Source organism: Cyanistes caeruleus, chromosome 5, assembly GCF_971803275.1.
Source record: "Cyanistes caeruleus chromosome 5, bCyaCae1.hap1.1, whole genome shotgun sequence".
Taxonomy (NCBI): Eukaryota; Metazoa; Chordata; class Aves; order Passeriformes; family Paridae; genus Cyanistes; species Cyanistes caeruleus.
Genome location: NC_141705.1, coordinates 25,406,089 through 25,428,747, shown reverse-complemented (window position 1 = coordinate 25,428,747; position 22,659 = coordinate 25,406,089). Strand labels below are relative to the sequence as shown.

The window sequence follows — 22,659 nt, the reverse complement described above, 5'->3', positions numbered from 1 at the left end:
AGCCTGAGTTGATTAAGTGGTGCAACACATTCGTTTTGGAGGGCTGCTTAAATCACCAGTAAAAGTAGGTTAGGTGACTACAGATCACCTCCTCGTTGACAGGAATTCCCACGATTAATAATAGTTTAAAAAAGAAGCAGCAGCATGACTCACTATTTATACCCCCGCTATTGTTACCAGCTATGTTTTCTTCTAGAACAAGAAGAATAAGAGATAGGTATTGGTGTCGCCATAGATACTCCTGGGTTGGCATTAAGTACTGGGACGTGCTAGAAAATCCAAGATTTGTCATTTCACAACCGTTAAGGCCAATGTAGGTGGAAGACGTGGAGCATGAAAGAGCTGCAATTGGAGAGAAAGCATTAAGGAGATAATCAGCTTCACTGTCTTTGCTCCTTCCAGACACTGAACTGTTTGACCAAGGTTTTGGCCGCAAAGCAAGGATTTGTGTGTCTGTACTAGCTGGATAAACTGTTATGATGTCTAAAGTATTTCTAGATTCGCATTCATCTGGCATTTTCTAGTGGAATAAAATGTGATTTTAGCATCTCTTTTATCACCCTTCTGCCATCATGTTGGACAAGCAACCAAAAGTAAACAGTATTTTGTTGCCCCAGAATTGTCTGAGGGCTCCTGCTTCCTTCTTTCTCATTGATCATACTAATAAATATTTGAGAAGAGAATAGCAGTTACTGGAGAATGAACTCAACTATAGTTTTTGTCTTGTGCTGCTGCTGTAGTGTTTCTAATAGCATTAAGTCATAGGCTTGCTGATTTGGAGATTAGCTTCTTGATCTTAGCTTTCCTCCTCTTTCTGAGAAGCTCCAAAAAACAAAGTTGCGAAACCCTCTCAGTGCCTATTGCCCATGAAGCTGTAATCATTTAATAAAACAAAGGAATTCAATGTCTGAGAAGAAGCAGCCCATGCCTGTGAGAAAATTTGTCCCTTTGCTCAATTTGGTATGATTGTAAAATTACGGTGTTCTGTGAGCTAAAGAAAAGGGTATATCACCAGAGGAAAAACAAAGGTTTGGGGTTTATTGAAGGACTATTCCTATTTAGTTTCTTAGAACTAACAAGTAAAGCAGTTCCTGAAAGGAATTCAGGGACTTGTCTCTATTACTCAGTAAAAAGGGAATACTGAATATTGAACTCAGTTCCTGAAAGGGATTCTTGAAAGAACTGAGTGCAGTATTCAGTATTCTCTTATTAGTGAGTAACAAAGACTAATTCCTGTATTTTCTTATTAAATCTATGTGGGAAAGTGAATTTTTCCACTTCTGTAGGACTGATTCCAGAAATACTTCAAGTTCAAATGAAATAAATGTTTATGAATTTAAATAAACCCTGGATAAATTTTAATAGTGTGCTTATGGGAGATCAGTAGTAATTGAATATCTTCTATTTCTACATGCAAGTATGACTGGGCTTTTCTCTCCTATTTTCTAGCACTGTAGATAAATGTCTTCACTTCTAATCTCTCGGAGCTCTTCTGCTCTCCATAAATAAATAGACTCAGGAAATGTCATTGGACTACGTTGTTAGTAAAACGAGTCATCTAAACACTCACGGGTTTCCCTGACTGATGAATGCTTTGTTATTTGTAGAAAAGGGAGCAGCTTCCATTTGACATGTTTAGAGAGTAAGCCATTGTAAAACAAAGGACATGGTATGCAAGTGTGTTACCTGGAACTTGGGGGTTTCTTCTTAAAACCTCTTTGAGACAGACACGACAAACTATGCAACTTTAAAGGGACCTCTGAGCTACCTACTGCTGTACAGTGAAATTTCTTTAGAGTTATTTTGAAAAAATGCCCTTCTGTGAAACTTAGCTTCCAGCAAAGTAATTTTTAACATTTAAATGAAAAATTCTTAGCTTTTCTTCTCTAAATAATTAGCAAATTGTGTAGTAAAACAATTTCACATGGTTTTCTTTTACTTTTTGTTCACAGCTTGAGACTTGCTCTAGGTGCAAGAAGTTCAGGTTCCCTGTTTTCCCATTGCTTACTTCTTTTTTTATCTTTTACCATTTGATTCAAAGTGACATCTGTGAAGAATGATTTTTTGAATTTTTTTTTCCTTTTCAAGTAGGACATATTCTTCTGCTGCTAACTCTGTTGAGTCTTTCCTCCTTTCATTTTTACATTGCAAATATTATGATAAAACTTGAATTATCAGACTTGAGCCACTTATCTTCTTTAGTAATTTGAGTTGTAGGGGTTTACAAGCTGGTTGTGAATTTGTAGATCATGCATGTTTTTTTAAACAGATACTGTTTGGTAAGACTTTCAGCAGCTTTCTTTTTTTCAACTTACGATGTGAGTTAATTACCTGAATTAAAGTGTTAGCTAATACTTTGATCACAAAATCATCATAACAGCTGATAATGATTAGCATCTTTCTAGACTTTTACATCAGGAAGAGACCTAAATCGCAGTGAAATTAGTGTGTGTATTCTTTGATTTAAGGGGAAACATAGAGCGTGCTGAAGAGTGAATGCCCATCTAAAATCTCAAGGTAGTAAAGGAAATAATAGATTAAAATGAAACTGTTTTCTCTGGTGGTTGATTTGCCGTACGCAGCTGTGAGAGTGCAAAACCTCTGCTCAGTGCACTGCTTTTGACAGTGTCCTAAGTATTATTGGTTCGTTCAAGACAGGCATTGTAGCAGAATGTGGATCTTGGGTCAAATCCTCAAAAATACTTAGACCTCCAACTTTCATTTTGGATATTTGTATTGTTAAATGTACTTAAGTACATCTCAAGAAATGGATGCAGTTCTTGATCCTGAAATACTAAATTGCTCAGTGCATGCTAATGTATATAGTGCAATTATTACCAGTAGGTCCAAATAGGAGTGATAAATGCTTTGAGGAATGTAGATTTACTGGATCCAGTGCTTGTTGTTAAGTTGAATGTTGTTTTTAGTGAGCCTTTTAATTTTTTGGCATCAGTTTTCTTTGCCCTCGAGTCAACACTGGTTTTCTGAATGGGGATTTGCATGGAAATGCTGCTTTTGATTTACTTATGTGGTAAAGGTAATTGAGCAGTGCCTCTTATTTGAGACTTATCTGAATTGGCCTCTGTTTGCATTTTGCTCTTGCTCATCCACAGAACCCTGAAAGCGGTAACTGTTCACACACCAGGATCATTTATGGGAATTGTTGACCTGCAAAATTCAAATTTTCTTGCTCACTTCCTTTTCATACATTAGGTCCTGTTACTGAAGTCAAAACAGATATATATGTCACCAGTTTTGGACCTGTTTCTGATGTAGAAATGGTATGTATCTCTGGGATTAAAATGCCATTTCCTGGTTCTGAGAAACCATTAGCTGCAGTAGGAGTGGATGCTTCATCTGTACTGTTCTGTCAATCATGCAAATTAGGCAAGATTAGTAACAGCTTAATTTACAGGTTATAATTAGATACATAAGGCCTGATTCTGGTCACACTTTCAGTGGGTTTTGGCTGGCTTAAGAAATTCACTTCATAGGATTTAAAACAGATTTTCATGGCACAGAGGCAGAATCCAGCTTTGCAGGGAGTGGCTAAGTAAGTCTACTGTGGGGAAAATGTGTAATACCTTTGAAATTGCTTTTAGTTTCTGAAACTTGTGCTATTCTCAGGTCAATAATAATGACATCACTTCAAAAACACTTGTTGATGTTTTCATTTCAGATGAATGCCCTTTGCTGATTGTTGTGCTCCCTTAAACATCACTTTCAGCAAACGTTTGTCTGTTAAGAGTTTTCATAAGTATCTGCAGAAATTAAATGTCCAAGTGACATGCATGAAATCGTGACAGAGGAGAAATATTACATTTGCCTGTTCTGTTATTTGTGCCTGAATGGCTTCTGGTTTCAAGGTCAAATCCAGAAAAACACTCATCAACTTCTAAAATACGATGATATACACTTAAATCATACAGCAGTTGATCTTTTCTATAACGTATCCAAGAAATCCCATGGAAATAACACAGCCATATGCGCTGAATTGAACTTCTTCATGGAAAAAGCAGTTTCAGGGTAGTAATTTTCTTCCCATATAGCGCTGTTGTTTACTTTGTGTTGCACCTGATTTATTTCTATTATGTGGAAAGCTATGTGATAGCAAAGCTATGTGAAGGTATTTTTTCAAGAGCTACATTCGTGACAGCAGTCTCATGTTAAAATGCATCTTACCCCTTCATTGGTTATCATGTGCAGAATGATGCTTATCAGAGTGGCAAGGGGGACAAGAATGTGGTCCCGAGGAAATCTAGGAATATGTGCCTCAAATCTACAGTAAGGGCTGCATGGCATTTCTCAGGTTTCGTTTTCACAGGAAGTTATTATTTATATTGGAGCATATAAATAGGCAGAAGTGAGAACATGGACTGAAGATAGGTAAGGAACTTGCAAAAGGAGATTTTACAGCCGCTATTTCCTCTTTCTTCGTTAGGGATGATTTAGGAGGCTATTTAGGGATACAAGAATTGTTTCTGGAATACCCTTTACTTAATGTATACATTAGTGACCCAATGTAATCTGAATGTGGCTGCACTCATAAACCTTGCTGCAACGGTGATGTGTACTATGGTCTCAGTACAGGGGATGATCAGTCTTTTTAGTTGCTTTTTTTACCCATTTTCATTTTGTAATGAAAATGGTTGAAATCTTATTTTACAAAATCTGTCAGGTAGAAGGTAATAACAGAAACTGCTACTTATGAGCTATGAAGTTGCCAGCAAGAAATGACACTAGAGGAGACACTTTTCATGGATTAACTATAAATCACAGTGGAGGATACAGTCATGGAAAAGAAGACAGATATAATCCTAAGATGCATTACACTAGTAGACGTGCCTCCTTGCCAACGCAAATAGATATGGCCTTAAAAGTAATTTCAATGGAAACATTATGCAGAAGAATTTGAAGTGAAGTCAGAAAACATTGTTTGGCTTAACAACAAAATCAAAACTATAACTTAGAAAGGACTTAAAGCCTTCCATGTGACATTTTTCAATGCCACATGATAGTTTTTTTGTGAAATGCTTTAGCTTCCTGAGATGAGAAATGCATTTCTTCATCCATTCATTCACATGTGATTTCTCATGGTGTGCCTGTGCCTGAAGTTCTGCAGTTGTTTGCATGTTTCTTTGGAGCATCTGAGTGGCTTTTCTGAGGAAGTTAATGGGATAGTTACATACTTTTAAAAAAATGTATATATATGCAAACCTCTATATAATTTATTATCCCCGTTTTGTGGGCTTGGCAAAGGACTTACTTAGCTTTCCTCAGTTAAAAGCTTACTTTCTGTGAGATGAAGTTAGGTTTTCTTTCCTAACTTTAAGGTGGAACTAATCATTTGTCCTGGTATTTTCAATTTAGCCAGCAGCAGCCATTCTGTGGATATATTTTCTTTAAAAATCTGTAGACAATTGACAAAGATCATTTTGTTTCCAGTTATATGCTTGACTTCAAATTCGGTTGCCTGCTTCCTGCAACCTAATTAGGTTAATTATTCCTTAATGATTAAATACGTAGCAGTTTATTGATATGACTAATGTAAGAAATTAAGCTATTAAGAAGTACACAAGACACTTTAATTGGTGGAAAGATGTTTGTGTAGTGGACTTAGGATTTTCTTTTCTAATGATTTCTTTGCTCCTGAGGGATTTCTTCTTTTACAGGAAACACACATGCAAATGTGATCTTTGTTTTTCTGCAATTTAAAACAGGAATATACAATGGATGTCTTCTTTCGTCAGACATGGGTAGATAAAAGATTAAAATATGATGGCCCTATTGAAATTTTAAGACTTAACAACTTGATGGTTTCGAAGGTATGGACTCCTGATACTTTCTTCAGGAATGGGAAAAAGTCTGTTGCACATAATATGACAGCCCCAAATAAACTCTTCAGGATAATGAGAAACGGCACCATCCTGTACACAATGAGGTATCTGATGTGTTTGTTTGACTTCTTACAATTACTGTATGCAAAAGTTGTACTGCCTAGACAAAATGGCAACCAGAGACTATTTAATTTGTTCCATTATAGGCTTACAATAAGTGCAGAGTGTCCCATGAGATTAGTGGATTTTCCCATGGATGGTCATGCTTGTCCTCTCAAATTTGGGAGTTGTAAGTTACAATTATGAAATTTCTTGTAACTACAGAATTTAAATAGTAGAATTAAATTTTGAGCAGTTACTAGACTATCTGAATTTATACAGTTATGTCTTGATATGCAATCCCTATGCAGACAAAACTCCTGTTAAGCTCCTTGGGACTTCAATTTAGGACTTCAAAAATTAAACCTAGATAACTAAAAAGCAGGTGGTGATTCAGCTATTATGTTAAACCCCACTATTCTGGATACACAGTTGCTTGAAATACGAAGTTTTTCTTGGTATTTGGGGAGGAATTGGATGCTCAGTAAAGTGAGAGATTCTCTGGAGAAGACAACTTAAAATAGCCAGGTAAAAGACACCTGGGGAAGAAGGTTAGCTGACTTTCTCTACAGCTCGTGGGAGCACACTGGCATATTAAGAAAGAGGTGTAGGTTACATGTAGAGATTTAACCTCCAGGTGTAATTGTCTGTCTTCTGGCCTGTAAGAGGAGTCTGCATGGCAAGTTTAGACTAGATAAATAACTTTTTAACTGGTGAGAAAAATCTTAGTGAATATGACATTCCTTTTCTGCTTTGAAGTCAGATGTAGGTTTTTGAAAAACGCGCAAACTTCAGATAGAGGGAACAGCTTGGGATATCTGCATAACAAACAAGAAAAGGTAGTTGTGGTTCCCTGATGTGAATCCAAAGCAGAGATCTCTGAGACTCTCTGGAGATGGTTGGGGCATTCCATTAACTCTCTCGTTATTATTTTAAGCCTTCTTGGTCACTGACTTCTCTGCTTTAGACCCTCTATTGTCTGGACATTAATCTGTTTCCTTTGACCTCAGAGCTCTGAAATCAGAAATGGCTGGAGAACATTCAGAGATTTCCCACTGCATAAATATAGCTTATATAGCTCTGTAGTCAACCTGAACAGGGCTATGAAAGACACTGCTCTGATTTTTCATTAGTGAAGACCAGGTGCTGCAAGATTTGTCTTTGGTATCAGCTGTATGGTAGGGGTGCTTTGATAGTGGGAACTCCTCCACAGTCATAGCTCTTCAGACAGAATCACCACTCAGCAGGAATTGTGCTGAGCGCTAGTCTGATATTTCCCACAGTGAAACTTGAAATAAAATGTGTAGCCTCTTCAAATGTAAGACTGATTTGATTGAATTTTAACAGGAGTTTGGACTGTGTAGGGATTGAATGCTAGCCCTAAGATACGTCTTTTGCATTAAATGTAAAATGTTTCTTTTTATGTGCTTATTTTGGGGCCATTGTGAATTTTTTACTGACCTCAGTTTCTGGCAAATATTTTAAACAGAAGTTTAAAATATTGTCGTTTTTAGTATAATCATTCTTTTCTGTAAAGTAATGTGCACCCAGTCTTCAAAATATATCCTCCTTGTACATACACTTTTCTTTTTTTTTCTTTTTTTTTTTTCTTATATTAGTACATTTTAATAGTAAAATTTTAGTTAGAAATTGTTAAAATAAAGATAATTTTTGCATGACCAATAAGGGCTGATCCAGAAGGGATTTGGGTTTAGTCTTCACATTCATATGTGAAGTGAATTTATGTGTGACACTTGACATATAACCTCAGCTCTTATTTATTCTACTCTGAGGGTGGCTTTTCGGGGGTAACTTAATGTGAAGGGCATCTTCTGAAGTGGTTCATGGGTGTTTTACTGTTTGGTTTCAGTAGTTTGGCTTGGGTTCTTAGTAAGGCATGAGAAAAAGTTTCCTATTTATGCAAACTGATGCTGTGTTGTAGATGCTTATCCAAAGAGTGAAATGATTTATACCTGGACAAAAGGACCTGAGAAGTCAGTGGAAGTTCCTGAGGAGTCTTCCAGTTTAGTTCAATATGACCTGCTTGGGCATACGGTGTCCTCTGAAACTATTAAATCCATCACAGGTAGGAATCTTGTCAGTTAAAATCAACTTGAGGTAAAACTAGCCTGTAACATTGCTCAAATAATTTTTTTTCTTTTTCTTCCTGTAAGTTTAATTCTACTGAATGTCATAGGGTATGTATTAAGGGCCGAGAGTGTAAGTCTGAATTAGGTTTCTGTCCTTGAGTTTTACATTTGCAGATTCATTACAGTAGATTGCGACAGTCTTTCAGAAAGCTAGAATGAGATCATTACTCCAAGGGACAAAATGAGCATTTAATCACTGCTTAAAATGCAGTTTGAAGAGTCAAGAGGATGCCTGGGTGAGGAAGTAATTTCTCAGCACTGTATCCACATTATGTGCAAAAGACTTCCTTTGTTTGGTGGTGCAAACAGCTCAGGATAGAAGTACAGCATACAGAATGGGTTATTAAAACCATAAAAACCCTCTAGTCAGAAAAGGGTAGGCACAAATACGTTAGTCACAATAGATACTTCTGCTGATTTGTGCTGTAAGAAATAAGGCAAATGGCAACTACAGGCATCCAAAATGAGTGAAGTATCACTGATGAGCAGTGTGGTGATAAACAAGCATATTCCCAAAATATTTTTAAAATTTGGAATCATTTTCTAAGCATCAGCAGGTTTGGGTGTTGTGAGATAGTCAAAATGAAACCAATAAAACAAATATATTTGATGTATTGCTCTGTGGATGTTTTACTCAAAGATAAAATGGCATTTTGTAATTCACTAGAGATTTACTTCTCAGCATATAGATTATTGTGAGTTAACAAAAAAAGTCCTTGCCGTCCCAAAAGGCTCATTCTGTAGTGCTTTATTTAGACAGTTTATTGAGTTTATGGTAAAAGTGCTTTTTTCGTCTGTTTGCTTAATATAAATGATAACATTTTAGATAAATTTGGAGCATTTTTAATTCTTCTTAATGATTGTTGCATTTTTTTCATTATCATAGCGGGGCTGACTCATAAACCCAGCAAAAAGTTGACATGCTTGCTTAACATTTGATGTTTAATCATTGTTCTTATTGTTTTATTCAGAAGGTAGGTACCACAATGTTATGGATACTGTGGTAGGTAGATAAATTGTGTCTTGGGATTCTCTTCTTCAACAGCTGTCAAAAGGATTTTTAAAATCATGCTTATACTGTAAAATGTAATCCAGTATTAGTTGTATTATAGTATTTTTGATGTCAACTTCCTTGTAAGGACCTACTGTTTCTAGGATTTTTTTAAAAACCCTTCATTCATTCTTGTTCTAAAGAAGATATCATACTGCACATGTTAAGTTATATGAATAAGCATCACCTTAAACAATCCTTCTCGAGAGTCTGAAACAGCTATTCTGCAACACAAATTTTATACACAGAGAAATATTTTCTTTTTTTTTTTTTTTAGGTGAATATATTGTTATGACAGTTTATTTCCACCTCAGAAGGAAAATGGGTTATTTTATGATTCAGACCTATATCCCATGCATTATGACCGTGATCCTCTCTCAAGTTTCATTTTGGATAAACAAGGAATCTGTTCCTGCTAGGACTGTATTTGGTAATTATTTCCTTTTTTTTTTACGATTTGTTGTACTTGCTCTTTTAATAACTCTCACTAGAATAGTCCTTCTTAATGCCTTCGGGTATACTTCATGCTATTGCAGAAACAAGGGAATAATTTAAATTCAGAGGGAATTTTGCTATTGATGTATGAAGAATGTTATGGGAATCCTTGGAATCTGAAGAGAAACTTGGAATGTATAACCAGATGCTTGGCATGGTCACCTGTAGCAAATGGCTGCTCAGCTCTAGGGATTCTACCTGCTTGAGGGAGCAAACTGGAAAGACCAGGCTCTGAGTAATACACTCAAGTCCTTAGTCTAGATCCAGATGAGATTTATCCTCCAGTGGACAGTAGTGGAAGTACTTGAACTCACGGTTTATAGAATACATGTAAAATAAATTGATTTGGAGTGCATGAGAAGTTCCAATGTCTTGTCATGAGGTGTCTGTCTCATCAGTGGAAGCTTGGTTTGAGTAAGGCTTAGATTCTGTTACTGTTATTTCATATTTAGTGCTTTCCTTTCTACCACTGCCATCATGAAAGTGAATTACAAAAGGAAAATGATCACAAGACATTAAAATTGCTCTCTTCAAAACACAGCTTGAATGAGATGGCACAGTGAAAATAACAGAATCTTCAGTGGAAGACAAAGTGCAAGAATCTAAATGGAAATAAGTTTCCTAACAAAGAAATAGGATAAAAACATTTTAAAAGCAGCCTAAAGCAGGAAGAGAATGTTCTACTACAAGCCTTTCTATAGACTGCTAGATGCTGGCAAGAGTCATAGGGGCAGTTGTACTGGCAGCTCCAAGTCTTTCAGGATAATGATTTAATAGAGAAAAAACTGATAGAGACTGTGAGTAAACTAATATTGTCACAGATTACCATCCCCTCCTTGTTTTTGGTTAATCTTTGGTTATTTATTTCACTTTACCCTATTTTTACATCTATTTGACAAGCATTTTTAGAAACAATTTGGACAAAACTTCTGCTTGAAGTGGACAAAGGTCCACTCAGGTCCTTAGAAAGGATAAACAGAGATGGGTCTCTGTTTCTTCAGGGGAAAAAACAAAACCCAAACAACATTCCATTTTTTTTTTTTTCCCTCAGACTTAAACATTTTCAGTAGTGCGGTTTTCAACACCTTCCCACTGAAGAAGGTTTTGCAAGCTAGCATCTGTATTTTTTATCCTCCTGAAAATTCTGTGATATCCTTTGAGCTTTCATGACCTGGCCATTACTCTTTTTTCATTTTTCTTCTTCAGTACGAAGTATTGATTTCATTGTGACCAGTTCTCTGTATGGCAGTGTGTAGGTGAAGCTTGTATTTATTATATTACTTTGATAGAATATCATCATTTGGCAAATAGGGATGTGAGGAATCTGTTGAAAAACATATTCTTAATGAGTTTAAATTCTTCTGAGCATAAGAATCACATCTTGAATTGGAATGGCTACAGTGTTCTTTTCATAAGAATAAGGACATCTCTGTTTGTAGTCACTCACCACTGAAGTTATCATGCTAGGACTTATGCAGTGTTCACTACATACTTGGGGTTCTACATTTGTATGATATAGGATATTTTGGATGAAAAAAGAAAACAAGACCCCATTCATTTGTTTTTATACAGCATATGTTTACATTTGAAGTACTACCATGAAGTGGCCATCTTTTGAGTTCAGTGTTCATGCTTGCACACTTTTTAATTAAAGTTCTTTCAGAAGATGAGATTCTAATTAAATTTCATTGGCTGATTAGTAGCAGAAGGCTGTAAAAAAACCTGATTTTTTCTTAACTGTCAGAGTTTTTAAGATAATATTCTTCCTTAGCACCAAAATAATTTGTCATGACTTAATGTCTCCTGGATTACTACTGTGATGAGAGGCACAGATGCAGAATAATAGGTGGCATTCAGAACCATTTACTAGAAAAGTCATGTTTTTGCTGCAGTCTGAGGAGTACTCCCCAATTTAACAATTTAAATCTTATTCAAATGTTTAGAAAATAACTTGTAAAAATTCCTTCTGAACTTGATGTGAATATGAAATGAAGGCTTCTGTGTTTTCTTCATGTGAGCTGTAGATAATCTGCTGAAATCATGGTTTTCTTTGCCTCCTTTAAAAAGTGGTTAACTGCTTGTGGGCTTAGCTGCTCATGGATATGTGATACTTGCCATGACTTAGATCTAATGCAGTATTCAGAAGCAGCAGAGAAAGACTCACAAGTGATTTAAAATTCTTTGTTTGAAGCTGCTTGCCAGTTCTTGCTTTATTTTACTTTGATTCAACAGTTCTTTTGCTTTATTTTTTTGAAGGAATAACCACAGTGTTGACAATGACGACGCTGAGCATCAGTGCAAGACATTCACTGCCAAAAGTATCCTATGCTACTGCCATGGACTGGTTCATAGCGGTTTGCTTTGCCTTTGTGTTCTCTGCTCTTATTGAGTTTGCTGCTGTCAACTATTTTACTAACATTCAAATGGAAAAAGCCAAAAGGAAGACGGTAAAGTCCCTTCTTGAATTTCCAGTTGCTCCAGTACAAAGAAAAAGAAGTACAGAAGAGACATTCACGGTATGTTTTCAGTTTATGCAAACATTTTCTGTATTTTTTAAATGTTTCTTGGTAAAAATTGGCCTTTAGGTTCCTCTCAGGTTCCCTTTGAGATAATGATCTGTTGTACATCAGATTAATGGAAGGCTAATACTGCACTATATTCAACTATATAAACCTGTAAAACTCAATATAATTACTATTTGCATTATTGAATAAACTCGGGGAGAGGTAGTGTTTATGTCCATCCCTATGTGCAGTACCTTCTATGTTTATTTGTGTTTTGGTAAATGTCAGTTAGGATGGGAATCTTGAGGAAACTCAGTTTCCTTTTCTGCATTAGCTCTGTATGGACTGACTATGCAGGCCAAGATATAGCAGATTATAAGGGCATCATGTTATCTTATGTGGCTAATGTCTTTAATGAATTAAAATGTTAAAGGCATTGCAGCTGTACCTTGGAGCACTTCCCTAAGCATCACAGTTCTCCTTGCATTGCATGTGTTGCCTATCAAGAGTTTTTTCCTTTGCGTTATAATTTCAGGAATTTTCAAAGAATGTCGGATGGAAGCTTTTTGTCTACCACAGATATAATTTTTATGCAATTTGTGTATCTTTGCACAGTAGTTCACCTCAATTCCTGTTAAGATTTTGGGGCTCTGTTTAACAAAATTCTGTCTTGCTTTCCTAATGTTTTGGATTAAGTGTGACTTGTGTGGGAGCTGTTTCAGTGTGTGGACTAGCTAATAAAGGCTCAATCTTGTAGGTCTCTTCCAACCTAGTGATTCTGTAATCAGCGATTCTGTGATCTCATTGAGCTCCCTGGCGATTACCCTTTCCTTACTTTTCCCATTCCCACTAAATGGTGCTTACTCTCTGAAGCATCTATTCATGAGACACACAGCAAACAAAGTTGTTGCAGTACCTGTCCCAGCCATGCAGTGGGCCGGTACTTCCCAGCCATGACTGACTCTTGGCAACACCACTCAAGAAGTGAGACGCTGACAGCAGTGTTGTAATTTACTTACTCTTCCTGTCAGGCTGACTTTGTAATTTCCTTTGGCTGAGCCAGGATTTAAGAAGTGCTGTTTTAGACTAACTCTTGTTAATTTTGTCTTCTGTCTCTTTTCACATCTCGTTTGTCTCCTTCCCTATTCATCTTCTCATTTTTGCCTTCCCACCCCTTCAATTTTCTATTGCTGCGCAGCTGCTGTCCACCCACTTCCATTTTTCTTCCTCTTCTTTGCTCTCCTACTGTAGATACTGTTTTCAATCTCCTGGCTATGATGTTATGTTAGCTCCCATTTCTGCTTAAAAGGATAGATATTCTCCTGAAGAGTTTGTTATTTTTCACTCCATTGGCTGCTGATAAGAGGCAGGAACAAGAAATATGTTTGTAGTAGCACGTAGTTTACCTTGTACACAGGGGTATTAGTGCTAGGATCTTATGCTAAGCTTCTTGCCTGTGCAGCATGTAGTAGAGTATCTTGGCTGCTCCTGAGCAGAGAAAGTAAATACTGTGTTTGGTGACAGGTTTTATTTATATGTCTAAGAAAATAAATTACTTAACAGTTTAATCCTAGGTTTATTTATTACATTTTATTTAAAACAATAGGAAAAACAACCGTTTTCTCAGGTAGCTTAATAAAACCTATTCTCATGGAGGCTTCAGAAAACTCTTTTGACTCATGGAAAGAATTGCTTTAAGTTAGTAGTGGGTAATGCTTAGCCATTTATACAAGTTTTGGAGAAATTCCTTTCTGTCATTTTTTCCCCTATTGTTATTATGATTACTATTACTGTTATTGTTTTTGAAAAACATCAGCAACAGAACACACGCATTTTCTTTCAGCTTGAAAGATAGATAAAATGAGATGTGAACAGTTCTATTGTGCTGCTTAATTAATACTGCTGGGAGAAATGTGGGAGCATTCTCACAGATTGGGATATTTTGAAAGCTCTCAAGGGAGAAATCTACTCCAGGGGTTACACATTAATGTTATGAGTATGTAAATGACTGATGGTGTTGATTGTACCTTGAACTTTATATTTTTCCATGGTGTTCTCCCTAATTATGCCTATACTAAGATTTGAGACTTTGCCCTTCCAAGACATGTGTACAAGGTGAGCCCACAGCTACTGTTATAAAGGTATAACTATGGTGCAATCCTTTCTACAACTAGAGGATTACTTCAGGTCTCCTGCTGGGCAGAACAGAAGCTAGGATCACTACTCTAGAAACTAACATGGATGTTACACCCTGCTTTCCAGTCTAGCATATAAAATACTTGCCGTATTTTGCTTATAGGGACTAATCTAGAATTTTCTTTATTCCTTATTAATATGTATTTTATTATTTTATTGTTTATTATAATATTATATCATTAATTATATTATTATGATATTATCTCTTTATTCCTTATTATGAATCTGACTTTTTCTTCTGCACAAATACTGTCGAGTCAGTGCTGATTTACTAGAGATAATGAAATCTCAGTTTTCTTGAGATTGGTGCTGAGTTTGTAATGCACAAAGATTATAGGACATTCATACAGCTGGACTGCATGAATATCATTTGTAAGAATATAATTTGTAAGCAATGTTTCTTAACATAAATCTACACATTTTTTCTCAATAGATAAATGATAGGCTTGATTTCTTGACCCAGTTAGTATTATAAAACAATCTGTACTGCTCTGGCACTTGTGTGGTAGAAATTCTGTTGGTAGCTGTACAATTGCCAGAGCTCAAGGGGAAAGTTGTATTTAACTTTGAAACTTTTTTCAAACAGACTTTGCCTGTAATACTAAATTTACCAGTCTCCCAAAATTAAAAATTTTCACTTAGCTCAGGGAGGAAATTGAGAAATTGGGAAAGAAGATGCCTGAATATCTAAGTCTTACAGTTCTTTCTGTTGACTATCTCACCATTAGCAAAGTGCTTTGGATCTTCTACTAATTAAGGAAGATCCCTAATTATTAATTAGATCCCTAATTAATCCCTGTTTCTTAAGCCTATTACCCTTATACTTTAGCCTACCTTGAAATGGCATACATACAGGTGTCTCTGCCTGCTTTTTTTGGAATTGAGATGTCATCTGTATAGGTCCTCTGAAAAATTACAGAGCATTTGAGGTTGTTAAGGAAAACAAACAAGGTGACATTATACATATGTATATAAATATATATATCTAAAATATATATATATATATATATTGAAATTAGGGTTTTGTTTTATGAGCTATTTTATGATATTCTGCATTATTAAACTAGATTATGAAACTAGATAGTTTCATGCATTTGATTTTTTTTTTTTTCCCTCAAGTAACATGGTGGGATTGTCCATGAAGGATTCTATATGGGAGAAAGTTGGGCTATGAAACTGAATTAGCTATAAAATATGAAGATTTTTCTATCCGATGATATTAGAAATTAGGCATATTGATAGTAAACTTTGGTAAAGATAAATTGCACGTTATTAGAATTCCTTTTTTGATGGGTACATCTTTGATCAATTTCTGACCATAGAATTAAAGTGTGTTTTCTATATTGAATGAGTTCATATACTACTCACGTTAATTAGAATTTTTAGTGGTGGGTTATTTTTCTCTTTTCAGTCAAAACAACTTTTATAGCTGTCTTGGATCAAAGGCAACTTCTGTCATTTATTATTATGATCAAATCATTTGGATATATGACTTCATATTATATATTTCTTTACTAGAACCAATAAATCTTAACTGTAGCAAATGTGGGCTATCTCCTTTTCTAAGTTATTCTCTTACGTAATTATATTTACATTTTTGGAGCCACATGATGTGTGTGACTAATGAATACATTGATTAAAGTAAGCATTAAATGCAGTTCAGGGGCTAGAGAGGTAGTCTGAACTGTGTTAATTCCAACAAAAAAATCCTGGCATCAAGCTAATTTACTGGGCTGAGGGTAGCAGGAGCAAGCCTGCAATAGCTGCAGATTCAGTTTGTGTTCCTTTATCACTGATTTGACTACAGCCATGGTAATCTTCAATATTCTTTTATACTCCTTCCCCTGCCTATCCTATTTCAACTCTTTCTTCTTGTTTTTCACTTCTTGATACAAACTTAATGCATTTCAATAAGGAGGAGTGCAGGTCTGCAGAAGACATCCCAGGAGCAGGACCCAAGCTTTTTTGAGGTCTGGCTTGAGTTCACAAGGGACTTGGACAGATTTTCTGTCAGGCGTGGCAGGACAGCACTGAAATACATCTAAGCCAAGAGAGACAACTTAAACCATGGTTACCTGTGATTTCTTTGTTTTGGAAGCAAGTTAAAATGCTTTCTGTTTAGAAGGAATGAACCTATCCCTAAATGTTCTGAACTACTTTTGTTAGTATAAGCAGAAATGTTGCTGCAAGTCAATGTGTGATGGAAATGAATGATTTATAGTTTGTTATTGGACTCCTATTTTTATGCTTCTGTACTATTTCCTTTTCACTGTATTCCTATGAAGTTTATTTTTAAAGACCTATCCAGTTTTGGAGATGAAGAATGCTACTGAAAAGTAGTCTTCAAAAAATAGACTCCTGAACACTGGTAACATGAGCTTCAACCTCAGCTGTTTGTTAAAAGAGTGTGAAACTCGGGAAAAATCAGGTCAGACCCAAAAAAGCCCTTTTGAATGGAATTATTTCTTCAAACTCAGTCACAAGTAGGTTGTAACTCTAAATTTTTCTTCCTTTTTTCTGCAGACAGTTAAATGCCATCTTGTCTTTAGCAAGTGCTGTAGCATCTAGTGGGGGAACTCGGGGGTCAGGCTCTTCACTGCCATGGAGGCACGCACTCCTCTCCTTGCTCGGGTGCTCTGTGACCGGCATCCACCCGGCAAGTTTACGAGAAATGTTGTCATGTAGACAAGCTGCATGCAGCTGTTGTGTGATTCAGGTGTATTTTCTCTGGTATGAAATGTTTATCTTTTAGTCATTTGTGGACACAGCTCAAGTTATGTGATGGGGTTGCAGAAAAGTGGAGATCCTTTGGCAGCCCTTGGTGAACAGACATCTAGAGCAATTAATCTTCCCCTGACTCCTGACTTACAGAACAAAGATTGGGCCTGATAAATTGTTCTGATGGGTTATGTACAATCTTGATACTATAGGTAGAATGCTTCTTTTTTCAGTGTGACTTTTTTTTTTTTTCTTTTTTTTTTCTATTTTTCTTCTTAATCCCTGAAGTTGATTAATGGTGAGATGTCAGCATGTCAGCATCTTGTGTCTAAGGTCTAGACTTGAAGTGAAACTGAGAATTTTAGCCTCTGGACCAAAACTTCTATTTGAATACATAGACATAATGGAGAGGTACAAAAAACATACAAGACCTAGAGTAGTACCACTTGCTTACTTTGCTGCCTCTTCGGAGTAGTAGAATAATAGCTTCCTTTGTCCCAGCAATAGTCCCAGCAATAGTGAAGTGGAGCTAAACCATCCTGCCTCATATGAATGGAAGTATCTGAAGAGCAGCTTGGTCTTGATGGCAGCACTTGGGCCACAGGTCTGGTTACTGGACTCCTTATGTGGATGCATAGCCTATCTCCTTTGTGTGACTTAAACAGTCCTGCAGTTAGGCCACCGTTTCAGTTTTTAAATATAATGACCATTTTTTTTTCTGCTTCACTACTTCTCCACTGCTTAGGCTGTTGTGGTTTGGGTGTTTTTAGGGTAGTGGCATTTAAAACTCAGATCCTAATGAAGGATGTCAGGCTCAAGAAATGCATAGAGTTCATCTAAATATCAGCACAGGACCATACAAATGGAGGCTGCTGTGCCATGTGAACAATTCCTTTGACATGTCAACAATTTTCTGCTGCTCTAATTTCATTAGTCAACATTTTTGTTGTTGATTTACAGTCAAGATATGCTAGCATCAGGTTTAAATAGGATGAGAGTGGATGCAGGTCATAAACAACTGGCACATTTTGTACTAAGTGCTACTTGAAAGATAGGAGAGATGGATCACTGGGGAGAAGGTTGCAATGAGTTAGTGGGAATGTTTGGGTACCTGAAGGTAGAACAAATCCAAAATTGTTCATAAAATATTTTGTTAGCTGTGATGCTCAGGTGCAATGTTTTATGGGGCTTTTTATGCTTCTTAGATTTTATTTGCCTTTTTGTTGTTTCAGTGCTTTATTTTTTGGTAGTTTTTGGTTGTTGTTTTTGGGGGTTTTTGTGGGGGGGGTGGAGGGGTGTTTTCTGTTTATTTGGGGCTTTTTTGTTGTTGGTTTTAGTTGTACAGTTTTTTGTTTTTCTTTTTTTTTGGCTTTTTCATTTGTTTCTTTTTTTTATTTTTGTTTGTTTTGGGGTTTTGTTTGTAATTTTTTTTGCTTGGTTTTGGTTTTTTACTTGGTTCACTAGACTTAGACAGTTCTCATCATCTGGCACTATTAATAATGTGTAAAGCTAAATATGTGCTCAAACAATATGACTTGGGCACAAATGTGAGATGTAAAATTAAATATTTTTTTAATATTTCACATAATATATTTTTTAGATAGCACAAATTAAAGTGCTCAATTAAAAATTTTTGTCTCTCTTCAACAACCTGATATTACTTTAACATGGTTGGGTTGTGGAATGAATTTAAATGTAAATAGAAGAAATTATCTACTGCAAAGTAAGCAGGGTAATTAATGGAAGTAGTATGCGATTTGTGCCTAGATTCTGACATAACTTATCTGTAATGTAAACTTCACTGAATTCCAAAATTCAGTTATAATGGAGATAAAAAATGGCAGGGTATTTGATGAAAACTGTTGGGATTTAAAGGCAGACAATGAGGTTTTTTTCTTATTGTAGTGGAAATTTTGGTGGGGGGGGGGAAGTTGGGTTTGTTGAGATTTTTTTTTTTCCAATATGCACAAAAAGAAGCAGGAGTTTAATTGCAGCACCTGGTGTATAACCAAAATATCCTTTTGGAGTGCTATCTTCTCCAAGCCTTACTAGGAAAGGTTATAATTGATCATTCTTTGATTTCCTGTAAGTATTAGAATAAACTGTCACAAAGTAGACAAGGAAATATGAAGGATATATTTGGCTGTTACTCATCTGATGCTAAGATACCTGACAGTGTTTGCTGTAAGTAGTAGAAGACTTTATTTAAATAGTATCAGGATAAGGCGTCTTTTTGGAAGCCAAAGCATAATGCAGTTATTTAAAAAAAATACTACATCTCATTGTTTTTAATTACAAAAATATGTGTGAATGTTGTTCTTGGTCATTGTGATGAACAGCAAAGAGACTGCCATGCTTAGAATATATAATGGATGTTTCTGTTTAATAATAAGTTAATTTTCCAGCCAATACCAGTTGCAGGCATTCAGATAGGTCTTCTATTGATATAATGGCAATTTCTTCTCTTTTAAAAATCTTGTTTTTGTAGAGGGAAATAGTCAAAAAGTATGTTAATAGTCAAAAAGTTACATAGTCAAAAAGTATGTGGTAGCATTTCAGAAACATGGAGTCAGGACTATCCTTTATGGTGACAGGGGTAAAATGGTCAGATTGTCTGGCATCAGCTTTTACACTGAAAATTGCTGGGGAGTTTATAGTTTTCCTCGTGATGGTTAGTATGAAAAGATGTCTCTGAACTCAAGACTCTTGGTATTTTCTACTTTAACTTTTTAATGTATTTATATTTAAATTTTAGTTTTGCTTCCTCTCTACAAAGTTTTCAATACTGGTGCATCCAATGACACCAAATCACATTTGAGTTTCCCAGCTGTGTGTGAAATTTCTGGCTGACTTCATTTTTTACACTAGGAAAATTGGAATCAGAAGAAACAAGCATTGGGAGGCTTGGGAAAATCTACAAGGCAATGAGTGTGCAAAGCACTTTCAGCAAACTCTGGAAGCAAATTTAACTACAGCTTTAAGGTCAATGAAAATTGAAAGATAGAGAAAATAACTTGCTTCCTAATCAGCCATTCTTCTTTTCAGTGATGTTACACAAATCAGGTCACAGGTCATTAGGGTATGACTTGGGCTCATAGACTTGTTCCCCATCATATTACCCACCATGTTTTCAGTTCTTTCATTTTGTCATAATATAAATAAAATCTTTAAGAATTGTGCACACCAGTGCTTAAGAATCATATATATGCATACTTATATTTAAATAAATAATACACACACACACACATATATATATATATATATAGATACAGATATAGATATACACATACACATGTTTGCATGTGTAAGGCTTTTAGGCAGCACATAGGTGGATGGGTTTACTTGGCAAAATTTGGCATCCATTTATTTTAAAAAGATTTTTGTAGTTTACGCTTCTTTAATAACCTTGTCTTCGCTTTTCTCCTACTTTATGCACTTTTATACTTGTCTAGAGGTAGAACATAGATTGGACTGCTCTTCCCTCCTCTTTTCCCCTCCCATTACATGATTCAGATTGCAAAATGAGCAGAGTGAATGGTGGACTGGCTTTTATAACAATCTCCCCTTTGTTTTTTCTTTCCAAATGATTTGCACTGCTCTTTGCAGTGCTAGAGTTATGGACTAGAATTCACTGTGTTTTGTGTCAGGTGGGTCTTATACTTGGTCATATTCCAGGGCTCTGTAAGGCAACTCAAAATCTCTAGTATTATTCCAGTAAAATTCTGATTGACTGGATCTGCAACATAGTAGTAAAACAAGGTAGATTTCTCCTCCAAATTCTGCTTTTGCTCACAGCAGGTCAATATGGTAACTCAGTGGGATTTGGGACAAGCAGCATTATTTACACCGATGACAACAGGCTGCTTCCCAGATAAATGTCAGTGTGAGTTTGGCAGGCTTTACAATGTCCTCCCAGAACAGACTGTTTTCTTAGGAAGGACCTTAGGATAAAAGCCATGATGGTAGGTTTTAATAGTAAAATATTACTAAATTACCATACAAACAATTTTGTTGTTGCAGCTAAACAGTAAGTGATGTCTGATTGTGGTTGCTCTAAGCCTTCCAATTTTTGCATGAATTTTTGTTTGGATTAATTGAGTTCTCCCAGTTTGGCAAGCCATGGTCTCATATAATCTGCTACTGACTCTCCTATATATCCATTTAGCTGTGTCTCATGGAAGTTTTAGTAGTGCTGTCATGGAAGACCTTAGTTGTATCCTTGAAAACTTAACAGAAAAGCCTAAAGATGTTTATAGACTGTTCATTTTTGATTTTATTCATCTCATTGTTACATCTCATTGTTACGTGCCTGATTATTCTAATAAACAAGTAAAATTGCTTGCAATTTTAAAACTGCTTTGATTGTGGTTCCCTTTTCAGGAAGTTTTTTTTTTTGACTGGTTGGTTTTGTGTTTGGGCTTTATTTTTCACTTGGGGAAATGAAGTATTCAAAATGGTGATTAGACATCTGAAGGGCTTAATTACTAAACTTCCCTGGGTAGGCATGTACAGAACTGACTTGCTGCTTCTTAAGTGTTTGCCATGCATCTTAGGTGGATACCTACCCTGTTTCCATTCAGTGGCCAGCATGCCTACTAGATACAGACTCCACAAATCCCACATGGGAGTCTGAGCAGACTTGAATCCGGCCTTTTCAATACTGGAGAGTTAGATTAGTAGCCAGACTGCTAGGTAGTCCTTGGCATGTTAAGTTCTATTGCAGCTGCTGTTGTTACGTTGAATAATTTATAGGGGGCCATGGAGAAGGAGGGGAATTGATTCTGGAGCTAGCTTATCTGTGCCATGGGAGGGCAAGATTGAAGTGGAGAAAGCAACATCTCTAACAAGGAAGGATGATCACTAGTCCTAGAATATCCAGTGGCCTGGTGGGGAAATGCTTGAGATGTGAAAAGCCCGTGTTGATATCCCTGTGACAGTCAGGGCAGATTTGAGAAGTGGCCTCCTATCACCACACCCAGTGTTCCCTTCCTGGTTGCTGGGTTACAGTGGAGGAGGGCAGAGTCTTTTCCTGAGTGTCTTTTTACAGTGTGACTTAGCCTCGGGAAAGAGCTCAGAGCTGGAAGAGCTGGATACAGTTGGGTGGCTCCTTCTGCAAAGACATGTAATGTAGGCTGTGATCCTACCCGGGGCATTTCTCTGCAGCTTTGACAGCTGCTTGCTGGATGTCGAAGTGTTATCTCTCTCTCCTACTAGAACTGGGACCAGATGGTGGTGTTGTGACTTGTAAATTCTGCTGTGCACTTATCCCTGGGAAAAGAGAAGCTACTGCTTTAAGTATTGTACTACCTCAGTCCCACAGACAGATACCATTTAAGTGATATCCTGTGGCAAAGATCCATTGTGAACTAGAAAATGTATTGACCTGGAGCAGTGAGCTCTCCACTTGAGTAAACAAACAGTGCAAAAGCAGCCCTGGCATCTTGCACAGTGATGCTGTGAAGCTCTATCATAGGGTAGAGCCTGATGCAGGTCTTCAGAAGCATCTGTATATCCAAACCCACAGCTCCTGAGCTATTTTCCAAGGAGTCCTGAGGAAGATTAGAAGAATATATCAGAATTATATTGCCAATACATAGTTCTAGTTTTAA

At 36.3% G+C, this 22,659-nt stretch overlaps 1 protein-coding gene across 8 annotated transcripts in view; it reads left to right on the top strand.

Annotated features, from left to right (window-relative positions):
* The window catches only part of GABRA4 (gamma-aminobutyric acid type A receptor subunit alpha4), a 69,578-nt gene that overhangs the window by 6,490 nt on the left and 40,429 nt on the right, over positions 1-22,659 (top strand). For 5 of the 8 annotated variants that reach the window (XR_015287512.1, XM_086891450.1, XM_086891449.1 and 2 more), the window contains exons 3-8: positions 3,214-3,281; positions 5,721-5,941; positions 6,044-6,126; positions 7,879-8,022; positions 9,415-9,567; positions 11,889-12,148. Coding sequence is in view for 6 of the 8 variants with exons in the window: in XM_086891450.1 (XP_086747576.1) it covers positions 3,214-3,281; positions 5,721-5,941; positions 6,044-6,126; positions 7,879-8,022; positions 9,415-9,567; positions 11,889-12,148 (929 nt within the window). In the remaining 2 variants the exon portion in view is untranslated. The remainder of the gene's footprint in view (positions 1-3,213; positions 3,282-5,720; positions 5,942-6,043; positions 6,127-7,878; positions 8,023-9,414; positions 9,568-11,888; positions 12,149-22,659) is intronic. The other 3 variants (XR_015287513.1, XM_086891453.1, XM_086891452.1) reach the window with 1 other exon arrangement.